At 37.2% G+C, this 25,630-nt stretch overlaps 1 protein-coding gene and 1 long non-coding RNA gene across 3 annotated transcripts in view; both read left to right on the forward strand.

The window, feature by feature from the left end:
• lasp1 (LIM and SH3 protein 1) overlaps positions 1–15,411 on the forward strand; it is a 35,360-nt gene extending 19,949 nt beyond the window's left edge. Inside the window, exons 3-7 of one of the 2 annotated variants that reach the window (XM_030141013.1) lie at positions 43–127; positions 6,055–6,162; positions 10,207–10,285; positions 11,695–11,789; positions 11,875–15,411. In XM_030141013.1, the coding sequence (XP_029996873.1) occupies positions 43–127; positions 6,055–6,162; positions 10,207–10,285; positions 11,695–11,789; positions 11,875–12,048 (541 nt within the window). In that variant the 3' untranslated portion in view covers positions 12,049–15,411. Of the gene's footprint in view, positions 1–42; positions 128–6,054; positions 6,163–10,206; positions 10,286–11,691; positions 11,790–11,874 lie in introns of both variants that reach the window. The other variant, XM_030141012.1, reaches the window with a different exon arrangement.
• A 2,145-nt stretch (positions 15,412–17,556) lies between these two features.
• On the forward strand, positions 17,557–18,989 carry LOC115424916 (uncharacterized). The gene is made up of 2 exons (XR_003936140.1): positions 17,557–17,909; positions 18,151–18,989. It is a non-coding gene; the product is annotated as an uncharacterized LOC115424916 (long non-coding RNA).
• Positions 18,990–25,630: the final 6,641 nt, after the last annotated feature.

Here is a 25,630-nt window from a genome sequence, read left to right on the forward strand (position 1 = left end):
ACTGTGTACTGACATTTTGGTTGTTTTGTGTTAATTTTACAGACACTACCCCAAGACAAACTTCACGGCTGTGGTTGACACTCCAGAGAACCTCCGCCTCAAACAGCAGACTGAGATACAGAGCCAGGTAAGTCACTGTGCCAGTAACTACCCATAGATTTCTTGGTTTGAATAAACTCTTGTTGTAACACACAAACATAAGCTGCAGTTATATGGATAATATGTCTTCAGCCTAGATGTTCCAACTTTTTTGTTTGTGTGAATATCAAATAAATTGTTCATATTTTCACCTACCTTGTCTTGACCCACATGATCATCAAAGCATTAAACAATCCTTAAAAGTTTCAGAATCTCATGAAAAAAGTTATGCCATCTATAGACCAGTTTAGTTTCATTATTGTCATGGGTTTTTTTTGCACCCTGAAAACTCATTACACCACCTAATCTTATCCCTTATGGAGCAAATATGTACATGAAGAATACATTTATTCAGAGAGAGAAATGACCAGGTTAAGCTCTCACATGATTATTAGACCCTAATATTTAGAGATTATAAATGGTTTAGACCAAACCCTTTCAGCCCAGTTGAAAATTCCTTCTGAAAGGGGTTAGATCAGATTGGCTTTGTCTGAATAAGGTGGCAATTACATACTAATTGGGTTAAACTCCAGTTAATAGGAGCATTTTAAGGTCTACCCAAACAGCAGTACAATTTATTCACAATGTGGCATTGTTCCACACAAACAGTCAATAAAAACAAAAAAGCCTATTTAAAAAAAAAAAAATCAATTAGGCAGCGAGAACTTTCTTGAAGCCAACTTTCTCATTATATAACCGTCTAATTTAGACCCAGTTCAAGATAAGTTCTTACCCTCAGTATTAAGACAGACCTGGGAACTGAAGCATGAAATTGATTCACAGCTGACAGGTAAGAGGCAGGGAGGTCTTCGGCCATGGACTGGTATGATTTATTTAATGTTCTGAAGATGAAGGGATAAAAGTTATGTCTGCTAAAAAAAAGGAAAAAAAGAAACTTTCCTAGCTAGACACATGTTTATATGTAGTTTACACCACTAGAGGCTTTTGGGTCCCATTTCCACGACGAACAAGGTGCAGGTTACTGTAATTTAGTCATGTCCATGTTTTCTTTTCATTATCCTGTCCAGCAGAAATGCCTTGAATACACTGTAAAACTCTTAAAAACAATCATTTGCAGTGCTAGTAACTTATTAAGATGCTTTTTTTTGTTTGTTTTTGTTTTTATTCAGGGTAAAATTAAGAGACGGAACCTTGTATCACTCCATTTCCCAATTTTGTTAATCACTTCACTTCCTTCATTGTCATAACGCAACTTCATTTCAAGTTTTTGTCTTAGGCTGAACTTTGGCCAAAAAAGAAGTGGGTAAGTCTGAGAAATAGTTCTCCAAATAATGCTCAATTTAGGGTATATTTATAAGCCTGGACAACACTACACTACTATGACTGTTCCCACTGAACCTAAAATAACAGAACTAACTCTATCAAAAAAAAAACCATGAGACAAAAATATCTATCTGAAGTAGGTCATGTGTTACTGCTTTAATAAAGATGGCTCTGATCGAGATTGAGGGATTTGTCCTTAACCCTCAGTTTTTTACAGTGTTTTCTTTGGCTGCATGTAACTGAAAGAAGCTTAATTCACACAGAGTATAAACAAACAACTGACAGTTCGAAGGCCATCATGTGAGGATTCTGTTCATGCTGCGCTTGAACAATTGTTTCTTAGCGCTCTGCTTGCTTGTATGCATTCACCAATGCAGCAGTTCCTAAAATTAAGAACTCTGTAGCTCAATTTGATATCTGAAAATCCCCCTTGATCAACACACCATACATTTTTACTTTCACGAAGAGAACAATGGCCCCACACTTATAAATCCCAGCAAAACCCACTCACTGGACTCCTTTCTGTGAAATCTTGTTTGTGTTTTCACTTTGCTTTCACTAATTCTTTTTAAAATTCCGTTGTTGAGGTTGATTCTCTATTAATGGCTTTCCTTTGCCACCTAAAAGCCATCACTCCAGTTTAACTCTGTCCCCCCCAGTGATGAGATATCACGCATGTTCCAGGTCAGAATGTAGGTCAGGTAAATGAAGAATAATACACAATTTAAACCCCACAGCTTTGTTTTAAATATAAGCTCTTAATCAAATAGTTTTATGCTTCAGACCTCGGACAAAAACATGGCTCAAAAGGCACATTTCTTTATTAACTGTGAGTATCAAGTACTACAGACAATGTAAAATACTAGTGTGTGTATGAAACAAGGGGTTTTATGGATCACTAGGGTGGGGGTAGTAGTAATATGGGGAGGGGTATATCTGAGCGAGGGGATTGAGGGACAGATGGTGTTTTTTCCACATGGATTGTATTTCCCAACAGCCCCCCAAAAAACACTCAACAACCATTATATTGATGGTTTGTCATAGCAAGACTCCACAAATGATGGACACAAGTGACAGTGAAGGATTTTCTTTTTAATTTCTGTTGTCTTGTTTTACTGGTATTGTGACATAGAAGAGCGGACATAACAGTATAATATAGTGATCTACAATGATTTGTGGGGAATTTATGAGAACAAAAGGTTACCACTTACAGTAAACGCTTTTGTCTCTTGTAAAAATGTGACATAAAGTGGAAGTGTTGCCCATGTAGTCTGTTGCAAAAAGCTCTCATGTGGTGACCATATGTATTGTGTGTATGATGACGCAGAAATGTCCAAAAACCACTTGAACTTTGATGCCTGCTGTTTGCTGTACACTTTTGTCAGTATAAGGAAGTTGAAGGTGTTTGTGGAGAACTGTGGTCATCTAACCCCTCGCTGCTGCTGCGTTGCTACGGGAACCCTATTGCTATGGCAGCAGGGTAGAGGTTTGTCACACCTCATTACAAGACTTTGCAGGGGGAAACAGAAAGAAACAAGACAGAGAGTGAAAGAGAAATAAAGAAAATGGAGAGAGTGGATTGGGAAGGAGGAGAAGGAGAGCAATGAGGCGCACATGAGCGAGGAGAAAAAAGGAAGAGACAGGAAGGCACCAACGCAGAAAGAGGGGAGGAGTGTGGGGTGAAAGAGGAAGAGATAAAAGTAAAATCCCCAGAGGAAGGAAGGCTAGAGGAATGCAAATAGAGGCACTGAGAAAGATTATAATGAGGAGGAGCTCAAGCTCTACAGAGCGATTCTGTCTGTTGCTGTTGAGGCAGTAAAATATGAATGAATGAAAAAGGAGCTCAGAGAAGAAGGGGTTGTGGGTGGGGAAAGAAAGCAGAGGCGCGATTGGAGGAGACTCGCCCATAGATTCAAAAAGACAAAGGAGATAGACTGAGAAATAAAAATAGGGGGAGGATCATATGTTAGCTGAGGGGAGCAGAGTGAGAATGAAGGACAAAGATGGGTCACTGCCACATTAATCTTCTTCGTGACTTATCTTTGTGCACAGGCTCAACAATTGCATATAATTTCCTGTGCAATGAGGATCCGCCATAGTTTGCACCTAATTTCTCAGTGGACGTCACACTAGGGGTGACAGCAGATATGAACGAATCGAGCTTGATCTTTCACACACATGCACATCAGCTGTGAATCACATCCACGTCATGTTACCACAAGACACTGGGAGGTGAGAGGAGGATGATTGGTCAGCAGGGATTTCAGACATTGAGTGGATGTTGGGAGGTGTGGAGGATGGAGGGATGAAGCATGGGTCACTGTGGATCCTGAAAAACTCTGACATTTTCAAGATTTAGATGTCTGCAATTGTATGAGTGTAAGCCTAAAATTGAATGTATGACCATGCTTTGTTTTTAATGAGCACATCCATAATGTGCTTCCTAAACCTATTTGTTAAGTGTGTAGCATTCATCAGGGCTGTCACAATTAGTTGATGATTAATTGTTATATGAATGACTACGATTAAGAATTTATCCTTTTTTTTTCTCTTCCTTTGAATCATCTGAGCCTGGCAGTTTTTTTTTTATATATATATACAAGACTGATGAAGAAGAGCTATTTATTGTCTGAGAGTAGTGTGACAATAATTTAATAAAAATAAAATGTCATTTGTTTACTTTTTAGGCTTGGTAAGAAAAAACATATACATATATATATATATATATATATATATATATATATATATATTTGTATATAAACTAATGTAAAACAATGAAAGTTACATGGGTCGATGAAGGGGACACAACAAGATTACATTAATGGGCACCAGTCAGAGTTAAAAAACTGGGAGATGATATCTATTCTTTTTTTTTTTTTTACAAAAATTGCTATTGATGTTGGTTTTTTAGCTGTCGGTTAAAGGTTTTCAGAGCCAGTATCATAATCACATTTTAACATTAAAGAAGATTGTCCCGTTTGAAGGCTGTGGGTGGATAAAAATAAGAACACAATATTACAAGACAAATTAAGAGCACAATGCTGCAAGCCGTGACTAAATGTGGTAGGCTTTTGTTTTCTGTGTATGCTGTTTTATTTTGGTTAATGACAAGGTGGTTCTTCTAGCTAATGTGCACTTAGTATTTCTGATATTGTAGTTTAGTTTCCCATGGCTTTGGCTGCAGTGACACTATTTTTTGCTTTAATAGATTGAAAGGGTCTGAAGTTATTGGCTTTAAAATGGGCAGATACCTGCTGCTTCATTCTTTAACTAGTGCCGGAAATTGGTGCAGTCACCATAAATGTAGAGGAACTGGAAAATGCGGCTTTTATGTTTGTTAAAAATACCTGACTTCCTGTGTCAGGTTGGTAAAGTGGTTGTGGGTTTGAGTATTTAAAATCAGCCACAGGGCTGCATCGAGGGAGGAATTTCTGATACTCATCTAACGCTGCATGGGCTGGACATTTCCTCCTCTGCCCTCAGGGTCAGGATAGGGTGGGAAGGCTAGAAAAACACACACATACACACAGGCTCTATTTGTCATACACTACCTCTGATTCTGACCATATATGGTTTCTACGTAAGGCTTTTGCTCCCCAGCAAACAGGAAGTGAATGTCACCACAAAAGAATAAGCAGTATGTTAAAGCCAACTATACTTTCTTTGCACAAATTACACACACTAGGCAAGTTAGACTAAAGCTAGCATAGACTAAAAAATAACTGAAAAAAAAAACAAAAAACTTTTCAAATGCATAGGAACTAAAATATAATGACACTTTCCAGTGGAACTTGAACTAAAATGAAATAGAATAACTTTTTGGTTTTCCCCAAATGCGACTTGCCTTTCATACTATAGACCAACATGGCTATAAATAGATAATCATTTGTAATATTATTTTGAAGTCATGCGTTCATCATCCTACTTCTTTCATTTTTTGTAAATCAGGGCTTTCCTCATGTACCTGGAAAAACTAAAACTGAATTCAAATCTAAACTAGTCAGTTCCTTTTATTGAAAATAAAACTACAAGTGTTTACAGACGCATAAAACTAAACCATAAAAGCCAAACTGAAAGACTTAAAGTGTCAAACAAAATTGAACTCCGAAGGACAAAAACACAGTAGTGATGCTTAATTTAGTCACATTCTCATCATCATCACCTTAATCTTATCACAAAGATGGAGAAATACAGACTTATGAAACAAAGTCTGAGACGTTTTCTTTGCCATGATGAAATTTCTACTGTTCAGTAATATATGATAATATGATAAACCCTACCACGATGATCTGGTGATTTAAAAAAAAAAACAACCCAAAAAAACAAGATAATCTTTGCCATTTTCATGTTTGTTCTTCCAGTGTAAAATGTTATATTGAGTCAAAGCAGAGTTCATTACAGCTTGGGACTAATAATTCATGAATATAATTCTGTATTCATTTCAACCGAGCAGAAAAATATCAAGGCATCTTTTGTGTTTTTTAAATATGTATGTTGAAATCTAGGTCGCAGCATCTATAAATAATAATTCACATATTTGTTGGATTTTCCTTGTTGACTCACGAAAACAAATCAAACTGTTTAACTGCTTTTATAAATAATTCCTTATAAAATGCTTTGCTCACTTTGCAGGTTCGCTACAAGGAGGATTTTGAGAAGAATAAAGGGAAAGGTTTCAGTGTGGTCACAGATACACCAGAAATGAAGAGAATCAAGAAAACGCAGGACCAAGTCAGCAATGTGAGTATCAACATCGCTGCCATCGGCATTTATCTCACCTCAAAATGTTAACAGATCTTAAAGTGCCAAGTGTGGACATTTACAGCTCCTCTAGTGTTGTCGTTTTGTCTCTATCAGCCACTTTGATCTGGCATGAGTTGTCTAGTTCCTGTATGTGTCTACATTCTCTTTAAAAAAAAAAAAAAAACATTCTGTTCCCTTTTTGGAATTGCTGACATTGCAAATCATGACTAAAGCTGGGCACAAACTTAAGACGAGCAGAAACACTCGCAGCCTGGACACAAAACGCACAGACAAGTTTACACTCACTAGAGCAGATTCCTGTCTTCAGCAGTCAGAGAGAAGTCAGTCCAATGCATTACACACTTAACGTAATGACAGAATATCCCTGGTCGACCATATCTTGTGATAACTGTCTGTCATCTGAGTTCTTGTGCCAAAAAAAACACAGACATCATCCGGCACTCTGTCTGCGGCGCAGTTCACACTGAAAAAACAAAAAGAAACAGTCCAAAAATAGGGGAAAATATAGAGTTTGGGTGAGATCCTGGTGGAGAGTTGTCTTCAGTGTGGCCTGTATGGAGATAATTTACAGTAGATATATTCGCAACTTGATGTAGATTAGCTAGTGTGCAGTTTTTTTTTAAAGCAGGGTGTCAAACATATGAATCACGAGCCAAAACCAGCCCTCCAAACGGTTCAGTCTGACCCACAGGATGAAATGACAAAGTGCAAAAATTGTACAGAAGACACTGACAGTCAAGTGTGTCAGTAGCCACTTTTACTCAAAGATCCTGGAAAAAAGGTGAGATGGTGATCCCACCTTTTTGCCACTATTGACTGATTTCCACAGCCAAGCCAAAGGAGTAACAGAAGTGAGACAGGCTGGACTTTCTCACAGCGGGGCGGTGGCGCATTGCAGCATATAGTGTGATGTATAACTTGTGCGTTGGAAATACCCTGAGCATAGCGGTGTTGCTAACCTCTCCAGAGTCTTTCACCGTTCCACAAATGTTAGCATGAATAGAGTCCTCTGGCCGAAGTGACAACAGCTCGCGGATCTCGGCGTCTCCCCAGTTCGACATTTTTCTGGTCGCATTGATGTTTGTTTACTGTACATGACCCGCGCTCATTTTTAAATCACCCCAGCGCAGGGGTCATAGACACATACATCATCAAAACGTCACACCTTGGTTGTGGAGGGAGGAGGTGTTCTTTTTACATAGCGTTCTGGAATCATGATTCCACCTTTATCACGGCTCTGTTACTACCTCCAGAGGTGTTACAAAGCTGCAATAAATGTGGGACCAAATGATCCCACCATTTCGTTTACACAGAAGTTGTTACAGAATAAAGGCGAAACATTCCCGTAACAGAAGTGCTGTGTAAAAGGGGCTAGTGAGTCTTGACAAGGTGTTTTGATCATAAAGGTAAATGCTATGTTTCAGTTCCAGATGCCTGTTACTAAATGTTTTTTGCTTTTGTAGATCCACTGTGATCTGTAAGGTGTAATGCACATGTGTGAATGATAAACTGAGGCTTAATATTGTAGCTCTTATTTTTTCTCAAGAAACGTCATGTTCATGGATGTTTGGGTTATTCACATTTTTTGTGAAAGAATAGTTTGTAGATATAAACATTTTCAAACTGTAATTTTACTGTCTATGCCCTAAAAGAGGAAAATATTGAATTGTCATTATTTGTGAGTTATTATGCTATTATTTTACTGGTCAGGCCTGTTTGAGGTCAAATTGTGCTGTATGTGGGTCCGGAACTAAAATGAGTTTGACTTGTATGCTTTAAAGTAATGTTGTATAAACACTCATTCTAGTGGCGTAGTTCAGTTATTTTCCATTTCAGTCCACACCTCAAACCTCTATGCTTGCTTTATCTCATCTTGTGTGTCCTGGTGACCGTGGCAACATGGATCTGCAGTGTCAGTCTGAAATATTAGACATGTTTTATGATTACTGCCATTGACTTGACTCTTTACACATCACATGCTAAAAAGATTTTATTTGCGGACAGATTCACATTCAGGTTCGACCTGATAGACATGAAGTGTGTGCCGAGTTTGACTTTTAAGCTGGTCCTGTGAAGCTTTAGGATTACATAACTAAATAAGATTGATCACTGGAGGTGGGAGAATTGCCTTTCTTGTTTGCTTGCTTTATTTCACTGGTTGACATTTATTTCCTCCTTCTTATACATTACAGAGTTTCACCAGACTCGTATATAAAAATGACATCTTATGTTTTCCCTATGCTGCTGCTGTTTTTACACCTTTTGCCCTTCTCCTTACTACATCAGTAAATATCAGCCTCATGCCAAGTACATCCTCTGTTCACACAGCTCCTCATTTAAACTAATGAAATTCCCCTCAAATCACTCTCCTCATGCCCTATTCTCTGCCACTCTCCCCTCCTGTCTCCCTTAGCTCCAGTTATTGATTTGCCTTTCCTCTGTAAATACAGGGCTGTTGTGCAGAAATGCATAGGTGTTTAGACTGTGTCCCTGGTCTGCTTAAGTCAGCTGTAAAGACCTTTATTTCCATGTGAAACACACATATGTCATAAACATAGCCAGCTCTAGAACGGCCTCTCTAATGGCGTAATTAGTGTGGAGGGCGATGGGTAATTACTGCTTCCATTTGATGAAAGATCTTGTGTTAGAGATCAAGGAAAACTGGAGAAAGATGCACATATATTACATATATTTAGAGTGTACACACAAACCACATCAAAATAAAAGCATTATGGAAGGATGTATCCAGGCACAACATGAAGTGTTTTTAGATTTGATAAACATGACATCTGCTTGTAATCAGTGCGTCATTCACAACATATCATATGAGAACAACTACTTCAGATGAATTACATAGCTTTGTTTTTTGTTCTCTTCTCTGGATGCAAAGAAACAAACCAGTTTATTGAGCACCAAACCCTGAATGCCAAGAATTTAAGGCATGTTCTCTCCATCTTCTTGTCTAGACTCTTGTCTTTATTGTCATCATGACTCTTCTCTCTTCACTTTACTTTGATTCTGTACCATTTCCTTTAAGTTTCCTCTTGTCAAGCAGCAAAGATTGAGATGTAAGCAGCAGGGTTAGTTCAGCAACAGCGCTTCCTGTAAATACACACATACCATCTGTTCAACCTGCTCCTTCAAAACAAACAAAAATAATCTCCCTCACACACTCTCACACAGCATATTGCACTTGAGAACAGTCACTGTGTTCTCTCAGTCACTCGCCTCACTGTCCTTGCACAAACACTTCGTCAGCCCATCCAGTGTGTGAATACACTCCTCACTAATGCCGCCGGCACAGTGGGCTCTTTGAGTGCGGGTGTAAGCAGGGACAGAATCAGGGTTGTAAATCTTGACCAAGGCACTGTGAGTCACTGTTTTCAGCCTGGTAATAAGGGTTATTTAGTGCAGTCATAGAGAAGTCACTCAGTTTAAGTTTTATCAGTGGGGCCCTGATTCATGTTGTTGCACTGAATGCTCCCTTTGTCATATTGATGAAGTCAGTTATAGATTGATCATGAGTGTATTCTACCTGAAATTGCAACTCTTTATTGTCAAACAGTGTTATATTCACTTATGTGAAAAGAGCTGTTTGAAATATTCATTCACCCTTTAGTCAGCGGTAATATAAAGGGTATGTTACATTCTGGTATGCTTAGTCACAGAAATGACCACTCCCTGTTTCCTTAAATTGCTGGCTCATTCTTACACTAAGCATTAAAGCTTTGAGTTAGTTCCCCTTTTTCACTTCACCTGCTTCTGATGTGTCAGCAAGGGTTGCTATGCAACTCTTAGCTCACACTACTTCCTGTCGTTGAGATGTCATTTCCTTGCAGTGTCAAACTGCTGCCGGAGGCTTTGCTGCACGTAGCTCGCCCCACCTATCATCACAGACAAGGGGGATGTAGAGATTAAAGTGGAGACCTCTGGTGGACATGAAATGAGCTACACACTGGTTGCTTCATAGAAATATAAAATGATCTGTAAATTTGAAGCTTTTGCTGTTTGTGTTTGCAGATTAAGTACCATGAGGAGTTTGAGAAGAGGAAGATGGGAGGAGAGGTCCCACATCAGCAGCCGCCTAACCCCTCTTCAGGTATTCCTTTTTAAAACAATCATGCACATTTTCAGTCAAGAGTTACAAGTTAGTAGAAGTATATGGAAAGAGCTGCTTAAATTTTTTTGAAACTTTCCCTCTGTAACAATTCACTCAATTCACCCAAATTCCAAAATAATTCTATTTCTATTTAGTCGTTCTTTACTGACTCCTGATCGCTTTTCTGTGTGGAAAAAAACATGTTCTCCTCTTCCTGCTGTAGGTGATTAGCTTTCATTTTGTACACATGCATATTAATTGATGTTCATACAAAACATTCCTATCAAAACTGCAGTTTATGACCACTGTTGCCCATTGTTATTCATGAGATGTAATATTTGGAGCGAGCAAGACACAGGCCAAGAGATACAGAGCTGAGCAAGTGTAGTGAGACAGACTCAAGAGGGATGCCCTGGAAGCAGAACATCAAGTGCTGACATCAAACTTGCAGTGGCAAGAACATGATTTAGCCCAACTGTGGCTCCTATAGTTCACAGTATATTTCCTCTCATTGTAAATACTGACACCTGCTTTGACATGAGGGAAGACATGTTTGATATGTATAATGAGGTCGTAAGGCCTTTTCAGTCAGAAAACCATGTCCACATCGATAAACTCGGAGACATACAATCCCAACTGAACATACAATTTGGAACACATGCACACGCATAACCACAATACTCATAGAAGTGTTTGCTACCTTGAGTTCAATCTATTCAACTATAGACAGTTACGTGGTTGCAGAATTTGTTGTCTCGCATTGTCATGAAGTAAATTTCATTGATTGATACTACTACTAATAATAATGATAATAATAATAATACATTTTATTTGTAGACGCCTTTCAGGACATTCAAGGTCATTGTACAAAATTGTTATAATAACCTCCAACTGGATAGTCAAGTCCCCAGGCAGTTGTTTCAATGGAAAAAGGTTTTACCGGGGGAACTTTTTGCTTGCTCAAACTCAAAACCAATGCTATTTAACGGATTTAGAAAGTAGTTGAAGAGATAGAGCTAAGTACTTGGGTGACCTGTGTTTGCATTAACATGCCTGGTTTACTCCAGTACACAGAACAGCATTGTTCAGAAGGTTGTGTAACGAGAAATCAAGTACCAAGGGATGCATGTCTTGGCTTGCCATGTTTTCGATTTCTTCACTCTTTCGAAAAGCTCAGGCAGACACAGACAGGAGGCGAAATACCTGGGGTTAATATGCATTTGCTGTGTTGGTTGAAATCTTAAATCTCCTCCACAAAATGTAGACTGCACATTGTAAGATTACAGCCTGCTGCTGGATTTCACTACAGACTGTAGTTGTCTGGTGTTTGAGTTAGAGAGTATAAAATGTTTCCAGCTGTCTGCAGTTCATTTATTTGTGCTCCCGTCCTCTATTTGTTTTATCAGCAGCCTACCAGTCCTCTGCAGCTACTCAGAACTACCACTATGATCCTACTCCTGAACCAGTGCGCCAGGCGGCCGCTGCTCCACCTCCTAGCGCTGGGGTGAGTCTTCGTCAATTCCCTACTCGTCTTTTGTTCAGTATTGCAGAAATCAAATAAGAAAACAGTGTCATTTTTGTGTCCACAGAAGCGGTACAGAGCAGTGTATGACTACTCTGCTGCTGATGACGATGAGGTGTCCTTCATGGATGGCGACGTAATCGTAGACGTTCAGCAGATCGATGAAGGCTGGATGTACGGCCGCGTGGAGCGCACGGGCCAGCAGGGCATGCTGCCTGCCAACTATGTCGAGGCCATCTGAGCGAGAGGGAAAGAAACGAGGGAGAGAAAAAAGAGGAGGAGGTAGAGAAAGGGAGGGAAAGAAGGAAAGGAAAAGCCCAGTGCCATCTCATCTTATTGCCGCTTTCTCTTGATTTTATTCTTGTTCCCTAATCTGTCCTGTTAAAGCCCATCCCCCTCTTCCCCTCTCCTTTTTGCGTCCCTGCTCTGCTCTTACCGTTCAGCTCTCCAACCACAGACCCTCTTTCTATCTGTCTGTCTGTCCTCCTCTGTTTGTCAGTCTGCCTGCCTGCCTCTTTCTGTCTGTGTGTGCTGAAGTCTGTCTCTGTTTGGATGTCCATCATCCTCCTTATCTTTTCCCCAATCCTGGCGTCACTCTCGTGTTGTCACAAGTGGAAATTGAAAGTCTTAAAAGATAAACTCACAGTTCATTGCAGTATGTCAGGGGTCATGCCGTGTCACGCAGCGCCATCTTAGCTATTGCACTTAACAATCCTGACTCAAGGTAATGCAAAATGATGCATTGAAAAAATATATAAAACCTTTTTTTCCCCAAGAAGTCAGTGAACTCATGGTTGCCATGATTGCAGTGGACAGTAACAGACATTATTCAGAGGAAGAAGTACCTTTATATTATGTTGGGCATGGCATTTTCATCAATTTATTCTTTTCTGTCATTCATTTTGCAGCTTTATCTTGGCCAGACTGGAAACACAGTGTAAAATCTCAGTCTTATCAAAAATAAGCTTGAATATTTTGACTTGTGTACATTCCTTTAACCTCTAAACCTGTCGCTGTTGCATCAATCAGCCACTTATCAGTCTTAAATAAGAGGTTTTTAATATATTTATAGTTGCGACACATCTCGCCTGGTGTGTTCACCCTTGTTCAGCACTGCATTGTGGGTATTGTTGTGAAACTGGAATTGTAGCCTAACTGAAGAGCACCTCCTGTCGTTGCCTCACTCGGTAGTTCAGTACAGGAGGGATCAGGGACAAGTTAGGGGACATTATCAGTCCATCTCTTACAGCCACACTGGACACATCACCTCAGTGTGGAGATACTGTAATATATATACCCTTATTCCTGTTTTTTGCCGCCTGGATGCCTTCAGTCCTGAGAGAAACACAGTAAGGTTTATGGTTAAATCTTTTGGAGATAGAAAATGGGAACAATTCCTTCCCCGTTACTTAACTACCATAAGATTAATCCCATTTATAATAGAGAAGGCCAAGCACAACTATATATTGTATTTTTTTTTTAATGATTCCACACTTTGTGATTATACATTCCTGTCTTTTTCCACGTGGGTGAAATTGTTCCTTTTCTGTGGTGTATGTTTCTGTTGTTATTTCATGCTGTTTTATTCCATTGCCTTTCTTATTGTATTCTCAAGAAAAAGTTATTATATCAAAAATACCAGCAACTCAGTTTATGAACCAAAACAGAAGAGTTAATCTGGACTTGTTAAGCAGTCACAGTATTAGACTTTCATGGGATTAATCAATCTGCTGTTTCGGGTCAGAACGGAGCCGGCTGCCTGTTGAAGTCACATGAATGCCTATGCGTTCAGTTCACTCTACATTGCCAACAATTTTTATGTTTTGTTTTTTTTCCCAGTCGATGCACAAATAAACCTCAGCCGCATTTGGTTGGTGGCAGTCGCCTAAATGTGAAGAAAGTTGGTTCATAAACGCATAATCAAGCATTTAATTTGCTGGTGTGTCACAGAAATGCTGTATTCCTCTTTCCCTCCAAATACTGTCGTTGTGTGAGGACATTATCAGACAGACTTTAAACACCATATTTGACCATTTCTCAGTGGTGTAAATAATGTCACTGGCCCCTGACCATACACACCTCTTCACCCTTTTCTTGCTGTTTCATTCTCTCCTGCGATGCACTGTGACTGTCACAGATATGACGGATCAGGGCGGTGTGTTTTTAGGTGGGGCGGGAGGCGGGGTGGGATAAAAAAAAAAATTTCCAGCTTTATTAAAAAAAAGAAGAAAAAAAGAAAAGAAACATGGCTCTCACTTTGTAGCTAGTTGACATTGTACAATTGTATATGTATCATAAAGGTAAGTTAGGGAAATGTTTTTACAGGTCATGGTGCTTTGGGAAGTGGCTTGCCTGCAGAAAAAAGTGGTTCATATTTTTTTGAATGTTACGAAGGGGAAGTGATTTGAGTTAAAAAAAATGACTCATTGAAAAAAAATCCAGTGTGGTGCAAGTTGGTGTTGAACATTCATGAAAATTTTGCAACTTTCTAATGTGATGAATTGTGACAGTGCTGATTAAAATATACTCTGAATCAGAAAAAAACCCAAACTTATTGGGTAAATAAGTTGCCAAACTAAATGGAAGAACGTACTGTATGTATGCCTGTATTTTGCATTAACCTCTATTGACAACAGGGCGAGTTTATTTGCAAAGCAGATGCTAGATCGGAAGCTGTTTTAAAGCTCACGGTTGTGTGTTTCTCTGTAAACTGAGGAGTTGGTTGTTTGGCTTGAAGAGAAATGATCGTTGTTCCTGGCTTATGACGTGTGCTTAGATTTTCTTTTAATAACAAAGCTACTTAACACACGTAGCCTCTGTTACTATGCGGATTACAGCTGGTCCAAAGCGTCTCTTACGTTTAGGTTGAGGTTTGTCAGTTGCTGTTTTGAATGAAATGTATAAGTGGCCATAGGCAGCCAGTGTTGTGTCAGTGTGGCTCATGTTGGGTTGGAGGCTTGTGTGGCAAAGTCAGAGTCAAATTTGAGCATGTGATGATGTAAGTGTACGGAGCTGGGGGGCTACAGAGGGCACTGACCCAATGCTCTCAATCTCCCAGACTGTGAGGCAGGGCAAGTTGTTTGTCTGACCTGGATATTAGTCAGGAGTTAACCTCTTTGCGCCAAATACCGCTCTTCTGCTCTGGCATCACTCAATCTACTGAACCATAACGTCATATCATAACCCCGTCTCCACTCGGTTTCTGTCTCATATCCTGTCCTCCGTTTTTGCTGAGATCCCTCTTTTCCTTCAGCTGTCATCGTAGGCTCCTGCGCTTCTGACCAATCATCCCCTGCTTATGATACTGGTTATATACTGTAGACTTGCAGACTGAAATCATGTTATCCACAATTGCAGGTTTAGCATTCGGACCAGTTATGTGCATTCCATCTTAAACTGTTTTTTGTTTTTGATATAATTTTGTTGTTTTTGAGGGGTTTTTTTAAATGAAGATAAATATACCATATGCATATTGACACACATTCAAAACTCAGATTACATATTCAGAATTAAGGACCTGATATCATCTCCTGTTGCCCTGTTACAGCACTTCAAATTGTACTTATGATTCTGCAGATTCAATAAAATGTCATTTTTTCTCAGACTGTTGTTTGTGAGTCCTCTTGAACTAACTTGTGTGTCCTACAGATGTTAAAGTGCTTTAGACCATCGTTAAATTAATCTGGTGGGGAGCTCAGTGAAAATATTTGCTGAGTGGTCACTTTTTGTCTCCAGTCCCCATTTTTTATGCCTTTTTTTTTATTTATAACCTACTGTTACAACTGTCTGGTCACTTGTGTAGTGCTTTATGTCCACACACTTGTGTTTATTATTTAGTAGTTCTTTTTTTTTTTTTTTTATCAAGGTTTTTTTATTTTAGATTTTCAAATGTATGACAAGAAACATGCAACTTGAACATGAAACTGTTGTATCCACTTCCTATCCAACTGCCCCCCACCCACCCACTCCACCCATCCCAAGTACTGGACCTTCAAAAAGTTTATATACAGCCAGACATAATATAGTTGCGTACAAAAATACATAAACCCCCTTCTAATATATGTAGCCTATACCTATACACGCATGCATATATGTAAGTTCACATACACATAAATAAGGGGGTAGAAAATTAAAAATGAATGAATCAAAAGAAAAAGTAAAAAGGTACACATTTATTGGAGTTACAGATATGTTGGTAGCTACCATACCTTCGATTTAGTAATAATTTAATTACATATTTAGTAGCTAAAAGGAATATGTAGCACAATGTCAGTGTTTGACTATTTTACCAATTTTACTGTATAATAATCATTTATGACTATTTCCATTTATGCTTTTTCAGAGGGAAGTGTTATAATTTTCACATTTATCTGACAGGTCACTCTTACGTTTTACTCAACAAAATCTGTGAAACTCTTATGATTACTGGGAATATAATCATACCAGTTGTATACAAAGCACCTTTACATTTAAAGAATTACAATAGTAAATGCTTTTTGCTTACTTTCTTTTTTTTCCTATATTTTAAATACATATTGCTGATTGAACTGTGCTTTTGCACTGATATTTTGTACTTCCACTTCCACTTATGTACATACAAGCAGAACTTCGCAGAGGCTTTATTTTACTAGCAATAGAAAAAAGTGATAGATACTTTATACCAAGCAGCAGTGGAAGGAGTAAAATTGCAATACCACAGTATAGAAATACTCCTGCATCCTTACTTAAGTAAACGTATGAGAGTAGTTGCATCAATTATACCTAAGGAACCAAAGCAAAAATGCATTAATTCTATATCTGTCTGTTACAAGATTATAATAACACTGGCCAACATTGGTTTTGCTGCTAGGAGAAAAATACCTGATTTTACCCAAACAGGGAAGCTTATTCCAGCTGAATCCAGAATTTCTTCATTAAAATTACTTAATATTCGTTTTCTCCTCTCACACCTTGAGTTTTTTTTTTTTTTTTTTTTTTGCCAACAAAGTGATGAGCGTGGTGAAAGATTATATCAAGATACGGGTTTCAACAGATGGTGTTTCAGTCTTTTCTGAATAATTTAGAGCCAAGATGATGGGCTCTGCTACTTAGGTTTATCCTTTATTAGGCTTAATTTTCATATCTGTATATAAACTTGATCAGTTTATTATCAGCAGATAATGTAAATACATGATAAAAGACGTCGGTTTAAGATTAGACATTTAGGACAGATGTTTTTCCTCCAGTAGCAGACATGATTATTTATTTATGATTTTTTTATTTTTATTATTGCTACTACTACTAATACTAGTAGTAGTAGTAGTAGTAGTAGTAGTATTTTATTACACACTTTTCTACATTATTTATTACCCCATAATTAGTTTAATATTTGAGCTGTAAATAGTGTAATTTATGGGTTAATGTAGTAAATATGTACATTAATCTTGCTGCAGATAATGATGTGGTATCTAAATCTATGACAATGCATTATTATTTGTTTTATGTTAAGATAACTCGTAAAATGTTCATAAACGCCCGTTGCAGTCAGTTCATTTTCTAATTTAGTTTTTATGAGTCTGATACAACATACATTACGGTGGAAAGTAACGTGGACATTTTTCCCGGAAGTTGGCCTTACAGGTCGTGTTTTCATTGGCTTAATCTTGTCCTGTTCGCGTCCTCGTGCTTCATAAGTAATCCTTTTTTATTAGGCAATAAATAATGATGGCTGCACAAACTGCGGGACTTACTTAGAGATCAAAATCTGTCTTAAAATACAAATTCCGGACCTTTATCCTAGTATCTACTTCCGCTTTCTGCATGAAGAAGAGGGGGAGGGGCGAGCCAATCGTCACTACGTTCATTTCCGAAGTATTCCGATCTTACCCGATCCTCCTGCACTGGCTTTGGAGCTGCTGTTTGCGCTGCGTGTCCTTTAACATCCAACACCGTCCTCTCTGACAGCGTCTACACCATGGTGGACATTTTGGTGTTGATGTTTTTCGCCATCATGGGCCTTGTCTTTCTCTCCTACATCATCTACATGCTATGATGAGGCGACGCGGTGCAGGAAGGATGAGTGTTTTTCCTCATCTGCATCCCTGGTTTCCATCATGGACCATGGTGAGGAAGTGCTTCATTACATAAAATAGGTATTCTAAACAAATAATCCTGTTAAGATGTAAAATATCTGACAGTAGAAGGAAATTCATGTGATGTGAAAGCAGTTTGTATCATGTAAAAGGTGGCTGGTTTATAATGTGTTTTCCATTGATCCGTTGAACTGCACCTGCGCCAGTTGACATACTTCTTTGTTTCGATGATAGATTGTAAATGTTTGAACCATGCTGCCGATCTGTTTCAGGTAGAAGAGATGGCTTTCCATTGGAGGTTTCCCGTGGGATGTGAGGAGTGATCCAGCTCAGAAGGAAAACAAATGGATAAGCAGAAGAAGCCAAACTTTCTGCCTGACTGTCTCCCTTTTGCACTGTCATCACACTGTCAGCCTCCTCCTTTCTAGGATTTCTCCAGTTTGGCCAAGACTCTCCACCCCAATTACCTGTCTTTAACCAATCTGTGGGTTTTGTACAATCATGCATGTTTATTTTCTTTGTAGAGGGGAAGACATTGTCACTGCTGCACAATTCCCTGTGAATGCAGAATGGTTGAGACGGTTTAATACAGGTGTAGAGTTTGCCTTTTAATATCACTGTGATGGTGTGTAGGATGCATGCAGGGTGTGCAGCCAACCTCTACTTATGCTTTGTTTTGTTTGTTTTGTGTCACAGAGAGGCCCTGTGTGGTTCCCGCCCGTCCTCAGTATTAATATCAAGGTTTTAATATCTTGCCAATATGTTATGCTCATCACAACAGTCAGGATTTCCCCAAAGGTCAAAGGGGCATGTGTCAATACAACATTTCTGCCACAACTCTCTGTTAATGGTTAAAATCAGTACCACAATATCCTCAACACTGGCAAATACAATACAGTAACGTCTATTATTTGTTGGATTTTGTTTGTAACCGACATGCATAAAGCAAACAGTGTTATATTATACCTCACCTGTTATTATTATCATTATAGTATTATACCTCCTTGTTCTGTTGCATATAAATATATTTAAGTTTACTGATGCACAAAGGATTTTGGGAGTTAATTGCAGTATTTCACATATTATGACAAATAAAGAAGATTTCTGTACATGTTGTTGGTTCTTCTTTAGCCCATTTTTCTAATTCAATCAGTATCAGTTAAAAAACTGCTTGCAGGTTTTTTCACTTATACTTTGACACTTAAGAAAAAAAGGCAAATATAATTCTTGCAAGTATGTGGTTGTTCTTTTTATTACCTTATTGAAAAGCAAGATCCAAATAAGACTTTCTAGGATGTTTCAGCAGCAACAATTAATGTAAATTCAACCATCCATTCATGCATTTATCTTCTCTTAATCAGATCTGCACAAGCGGAGGAAGATGGATCTATGGATCAATGGATGGTTGAATTTACAGTAATTGCTGCGTTTGTAACATTTCAAGCTTGTGGAGAGGTTGATCAATTTTAAAATTAAGTTAAATGAGGCAATAATGTGTTATCAAATATAAATGAAAATGTTTCTCAGTTTTACTAAAATGTATCTTAAGTGTGAATGTACTTAATACATTTTAATTATTACTATATCAGTAGCCTATATTTTAATTTCTCTTACTTGCTGCATGCAGAAAACTACTGGGATTCAATGAATTCAGGTGTTTCATTGCCAATGGGGCTGGAATAAAAAATGATAATGACCAATTTCATAATATTATTTTGTACTAAAATAAATATCACTGCAACATACAAATTTATTAAATCAGGTGTAATCCTCATTGAGATCAAAAATCTATTCTCTAAGAGGGACCTGGAAAAAAGAGCAGGGTAGACATTATTACAAAAGTATATCAAGGTAAAACAAACATCTTTTATACATTACAAATAAATACACACAATATCTAATTATTTAATAAAATTAATAACATTTCATTCAGTAAAAGAAAAATTCAAGATTATACGAACAAATACAGTAATGATTTAAATGCAAGTTTAGAAGCATATTGACTGAGAATGTTGGGTTTTTATTTTATCCTTCTACTTCCAATAGAGTTAGTTCTGACAGATTCAGGTTCTTCTGTAAATCATGTCATGAAATAAGGAGTAGCAAATCTTAAAACCCATTTTTGACTCTGGAAACAAGAATTTTTTATAAGATGCTCTGAGAAGGCAGACAGTATCACTTTTAGTTTTTTTCACATGTATAAAGATAAGATAGCAGCAGCTCAGAGACGGATTTATAAATAAATGCCAACTGATGTGAAAGAGATGTGGCAACGGCATACAGAGTACAGTGGTGAACATTTTATTCTGTCTGTAGAGTTAGTTTTGTTTACATTGTTATCTATAATGCTCAGAAAATGTTCCAGAGTTTGTTTTCACTTAATTTCTTAATTTATTTCCTAAAATATTAAATATCAGTCATATTAACCCATAAAGACCCAAATGTCCACCATCAACCAAAAGCAGCTACTAATCTAAACTGCTGATCCATTAATCCTGTCAATACATGTAAATAATTGGTGTAAAATGCAGTTTGTCATCTTTTCATGGTCATCAGATATGACCTATTCAGAGGTTCAGAGGTTCTGTAATGAATTTTGAAACACTATCATCTTCTGCAACATCGATTCACCAATAAAACCCATGGAGTTGGATCAATGACAGTGGATGAAGACACTGGGTTTATGTTCGGTTAATGATATATTTTACTGAAAAAGGCACCTTTTCTTCATTTTTTTTCTGTTTTGATACATTAACCTATGAATTTACTTGGAGCTTTTATGAGCATCTACATCAGGAGTCTCAAATATGCAGCCTGAGGGCCAAATGCGGCCCACCAAAGGTTCCAATCTGGCCTGAGGGATACTTTTGTAAAGTCAAAAATTCCACAGTCTTGAATTGAATTAAGCAAAAAAAAAAAAAAAAAAAAAAAAAAAAATCAGCCTGAATTGAGGAAAAAATGTTGAATTAAGCAAAAAAAAAAAAAAAATCTTTAATTAGTAAAAAAAATATATATATATTGAATTAAGCCAAAAAGTAAATTCAAATCTTGAAATAAGCCAAAAAAAACAAACAAACAAAAAAAAACATCTTAAATTAAGCAAAAAATCTTGAATTAACAACTAAAAATTTTTGTCTTTGTTTTAGTGCAAAAAATAACATAAAATTATGAAAATATTTACATTTACAAATTATCCTGTAACAATAAAATGTGAACAACCTGAACAAATATGAACAACCTGAAATGTCTAAAGAAAATTAAGCACAATTTTAACAATTTTCTGCCTGTTGCTAAGTGTTTAGTGTCTTTGTAGATCTGATTTATAGTGCACATGTATAAATGATAAGTTGAGGCAGAATACTGTTAAATTTGCACTAATTTTTCTTAAGAAATTTCATTTTTTTTCAGGTTATTCACATCTTTTTTTGTTTGGTTAGTTTATAAAAGTAAGTAATTTCATGATATAATGTTTTCTTTACACTTTAACAAAGACAAAAATTTGGAATTGTCATTATTTATATGTTATTATGTTATTATTTTACTGGTCCAGCCCACTTCAGATCAAATCGGGCTGAATGTGGCCCCTGAAGGAAAATGAGTTTGAGACCCCTGATCTACATGATCAGTCAATTAAAAATAGGATAAAAGATGATTTTCACTAGAAAAAATGCAAAATTGAAGGGATACTATCAAAATTAATGGTGATAAATCACTCAGGAAAGGTTCAATACAGAGAAAACATCATTTGGGAACTGCCACAATAGTCACACTGAGTCCTTATGGGTTTATTTGACATTTATAATCATGTATGATATTTCAAATGACTGGGGAGTCCTACAAGCTGTAAGTGTGATATAGCCCAGCATTTTAAATGTAAATGTATTGTGAAATTTGCATAATTTAAGTACTGACCACTGAATAAAACGCTCTGTGCAATCATCTATTCTGAGCTCAGAGCTGAATAAGTAAAAATGTTAATTTATATGGTATTTATACTGTGCACTCACGTATAGACAGGGCAGATCTGCATAGTGGCTGTCATAGCAGCCTCCGTCCAGCAGATGGTGCTGTTGACCTTCAGTGCAGACAGTGGTTGAATCAGCTGATGCTGCTGGATTCATGAAGTAGACAAATGGGCTCATATAGTGTGTGGAAGAACTGGTTAAAAATTGGCGTGTTCAGCATGTTTGGCGTGAAGGAACAAAGCTGTTTTTGAAACTCCAGAGCTGCTGTTGTTTTTATAGTGTTTACTGTGCTTCCGGCTGCCACACTCAAGCTACTGGGTGATGTTTTATTTCTTCTGGTAACTACAGTACTCACCATTGTGTATTTATACCAAACTTGGGTGGCCTTGTCTCTCTTAAAGGCCTGATAAACACGGGATTTTGTTCATTTATAAATTACTTATTGGTCTTTTACCTCAAAAACATTGCATTACTATGTTTTAATATGGGAACCGTTAAACCTGTTCAAATGTTTGGTTTTTTTAAAAATTATTTCTCAAGTAGTAGCTTTTCTTTCTCTGATTTTCATTGTGCAGCTCACATCATTTATATGTTTAGAGCAATGTTTAATTTCATTAAATTTTACTAGTAACTGTCTGTGTTTCAGCTAATTTAAAAGATTTATATATTTTTTAAATGGTTTTACTTGTTTTCTTGGATCTTTTTTGCGTTTGCTTTGGTTTTGTCACCAATTATTACCCATGTCCTGAGTGTATTAACATCCATCCATCCGTCCATCCATTTTTTCATGCTTTATCTTTACCTCAAATTATTGTGAGATTTAAAAAGGATAGGAATAAAATAAATGAATTGTTTTACTTTAATTCATACTCCAGCTATCAAAATCAGTGGGAACCATATCAGTATCACCATCTTACAGTACATAAAATATTGTTTGTAATAATATCATTTTTGATTGTAACTGACCAGCAATTATACAGCAAAGAAAAAGAACTGATACAGAAAAGAATTAGCAGCAAACATTTTCCTGTTCCTTATAAAACCATTTTTACTGGTTCACTTACAATTTTAAGTGTTAATTGCTGTTAATTTCCAACAAATTTCAGTACATCTGGTGGTTTCTATGGTTTTTTATGCTTCTATGGGTTATGATATATATCTCTTGCACTGCCTTGATGTTGCATAGGGTGCATATTTGTTTTAGTTGGAGCATAACCCTTTACATTGTGTTGCTTCTCATCATTTCTTATTACAGTTGTTCTTTTGATATTGTATGAAAAGACACATTACAGTTGTTCATCTTTATTTAACTCTAATAGCCTAAATAAAGATAGTTTTTCTTCATTTCGTCCACAGATTGACTCTTTCTGATGATTCACCATGAAGAATGTTCATCATCATTTGAGGTCAGCTGCTTCTTCTGTTCGGTAGCTTCTACTTATATTTGACAGATTTTAACCCTTCTCTTTATTTTTGAACTTCTTGTGACACTATGAAACTTCATTCCCTGGCAGGGTTCCCACAGGGTCTTAAAAAGTCTTAAAAGTCTTGAATTTACAAATCTGCATTTAGCCTAATATCTTTAAAAAAGTCTTTAAACGGTATTAAATTTGATATGGTAGGTCTTAAGTTATGTTGCCATAAAGTTGTTCACAGTGTTGTTTAAATGTGTCTGTTAAAAGTCAAAGCTGCAAAGAAAGTAACGTTAGTCGACTCAGTTCCACTTGACAATTTAAATTGAAATCAGGAACCAATTATAGCTAACTTTGCAGCACCCGGTGAGAAATGACTCGAAACAGTAGGAATCAAGGTGTTTGAGTAAATAAATACATTTTCCTAAATTCTAGGAGTCGCAAATTTTTGCCAGTATGACTGTGAAATAGGCTGTGGAATGGGCATTAAATCCTGTTCTAAGTAGTCTTAAAAAGTCTTAAATTTAACTTGTTGAAACCTGTAGGAACCCTGCCTGATGTATTTGTGAAGACTGACAGTTCTGTGTTTAGCACCACCCTCTTCCTGCCTCCTCCCGCCTCCTCCATCCATGTAGCTAAAGTTTCTCCCACATGTGTGCACTCTGGGAAATAATTGAAATTCTTCTGCTGATAGTATAATCTACCACTCTCACTATTACAATACGCCTGCTGTTCTGTGTAAGAGCACACACCAGTCACTTCAAACGGCGTTTTGCTGTGCCCAGATCAAATGACACTGCAGCAGCCTGGTCTGCATGTACAGAGAATATGCATTGAGTTTGGACTATAGAAAGTAGGGCAGGACTTGTTTTGCTATTATCTACATGACCTTGTTGTCCTGCTGCTGCAGTGTAGACCTGCATTCCTGACCCCCACCTCTCTGTACTTCTTGCCCCCTCACAACACTCCTAGTTTGTATATTAGATCATGTCACAGCTATGTAATGTGTTCAGTGAATCAAAATAAGCCAGAACAGGTGCTCTTTTGTTTTTGAAGACCTCGGGGTTTCCTCTGGAGGAGTATTTTTGTGCTAATGCCGTAATATGGCACATTTTGAAGTATTTCTTTAAAAGGAAAAATCTACCCATAAAACACTCTGGCACTGTTATAGCTACTGGCAATAACCCAGTCAACTCTGAGCTCGTTTTGTTGTCCTCTTGTATTTTCTTTACTTCTTTGGATAACCATATAGCTGGAAAAATGTGTGTAATGTGACATCACCTCCAGATGTTTCCAGAACAATGTCAGAGATTTAAAACATAAATAATAAACCTCAGTTTTTTGCCAAGCCCCTTGAAGGTAGAGTGAGTAAAACTTTGGCAGATTTAAGGGGATCTAATCGCTGAAATGGAATGGGAGTGTATATTTTATAATGACACATTTAATACAGAAGTGGCGGATCACTGTTCATGGAGATCACCATTTTAAAAACGAATTCCTCCCTTTGAGTTTGATGCTGAAATCCTGTGTATCTTCTACACATTGAGTCCGATTCGGAGGCTTATGAAGGTATAAAATTATTATGTAATATTATCTTTGCTAAGTTGCTGTTTGTTGATCCATGGTTCAGACTAAAGTAGGACAGTTCTGACCTTATTTGGACAATTCTAAACAGATCTTCAGTGCAGCTATTGAAAAACACAAACTGTATAGAAAACTGAGGTGATTTATGGTTTTACTGTGCCTGTTTTCTGTCTAAAAACAGAGCTAAGCTAACAGAGCTATAATGTAAACTATCAGCTGATGCAGCACATTCAGATTATAAAGATGAATACTTGATGATACCATAATACAGATACGTGTAAACAATGAGCTTTATATTTTGTTCAGTGAGTGATACAGTCTGCGGATACATAATTTTGATTCGTTAGTGGTTTTGGTCTTTAGTGTGTTCTTGTAGATCTGATGTTTAGAGTTTAGAATATCAATACTATATAAAACCTCTTTAAGTTAAAAGCCCAATATTGACATGACAGTTACTGGATCTAATGAGGGTTATTTGCATTTTCAAATTTTTAGTGGCGGCCATAGCTGAGGATGAAGTGGGGTATATAAAATTGACTGAAATCTTTAATTTCAATAGTAGATGCCACTGTATGTTATAACCTGATCATTTAACGCTGCCATGCAATCACTGAGCAAACTTTGCATGACTTACTCCATTACTTAGCTTTCAGAATATTATAACTCCTGTAACTCCTATGTCTAATAACAGGCATTTTCAGACAAATCAGGGTTAAATATGTGATTGAAAGCTGTAATTATCAATTGCTGATCATCTGTGTCCTGACATGAATGCCTGGAAAAGTGACTTC

The sequence above is a fragment of the Sphaeramia orbicularis genome, chromosome 8 (genome assembly GCF_902148855.1).
Source record: "Sphaeramia orbicularis chromosome 8, fSphaOr1.1, whole genome shotgun sequence".
NCBI classification, from domain to species: Eukaryota; Metazoa; Chordata; class Actinopteri; order Kurtiformes; family Apogonidae; genus Sphaeramia; species Sphaeramia orbicularis.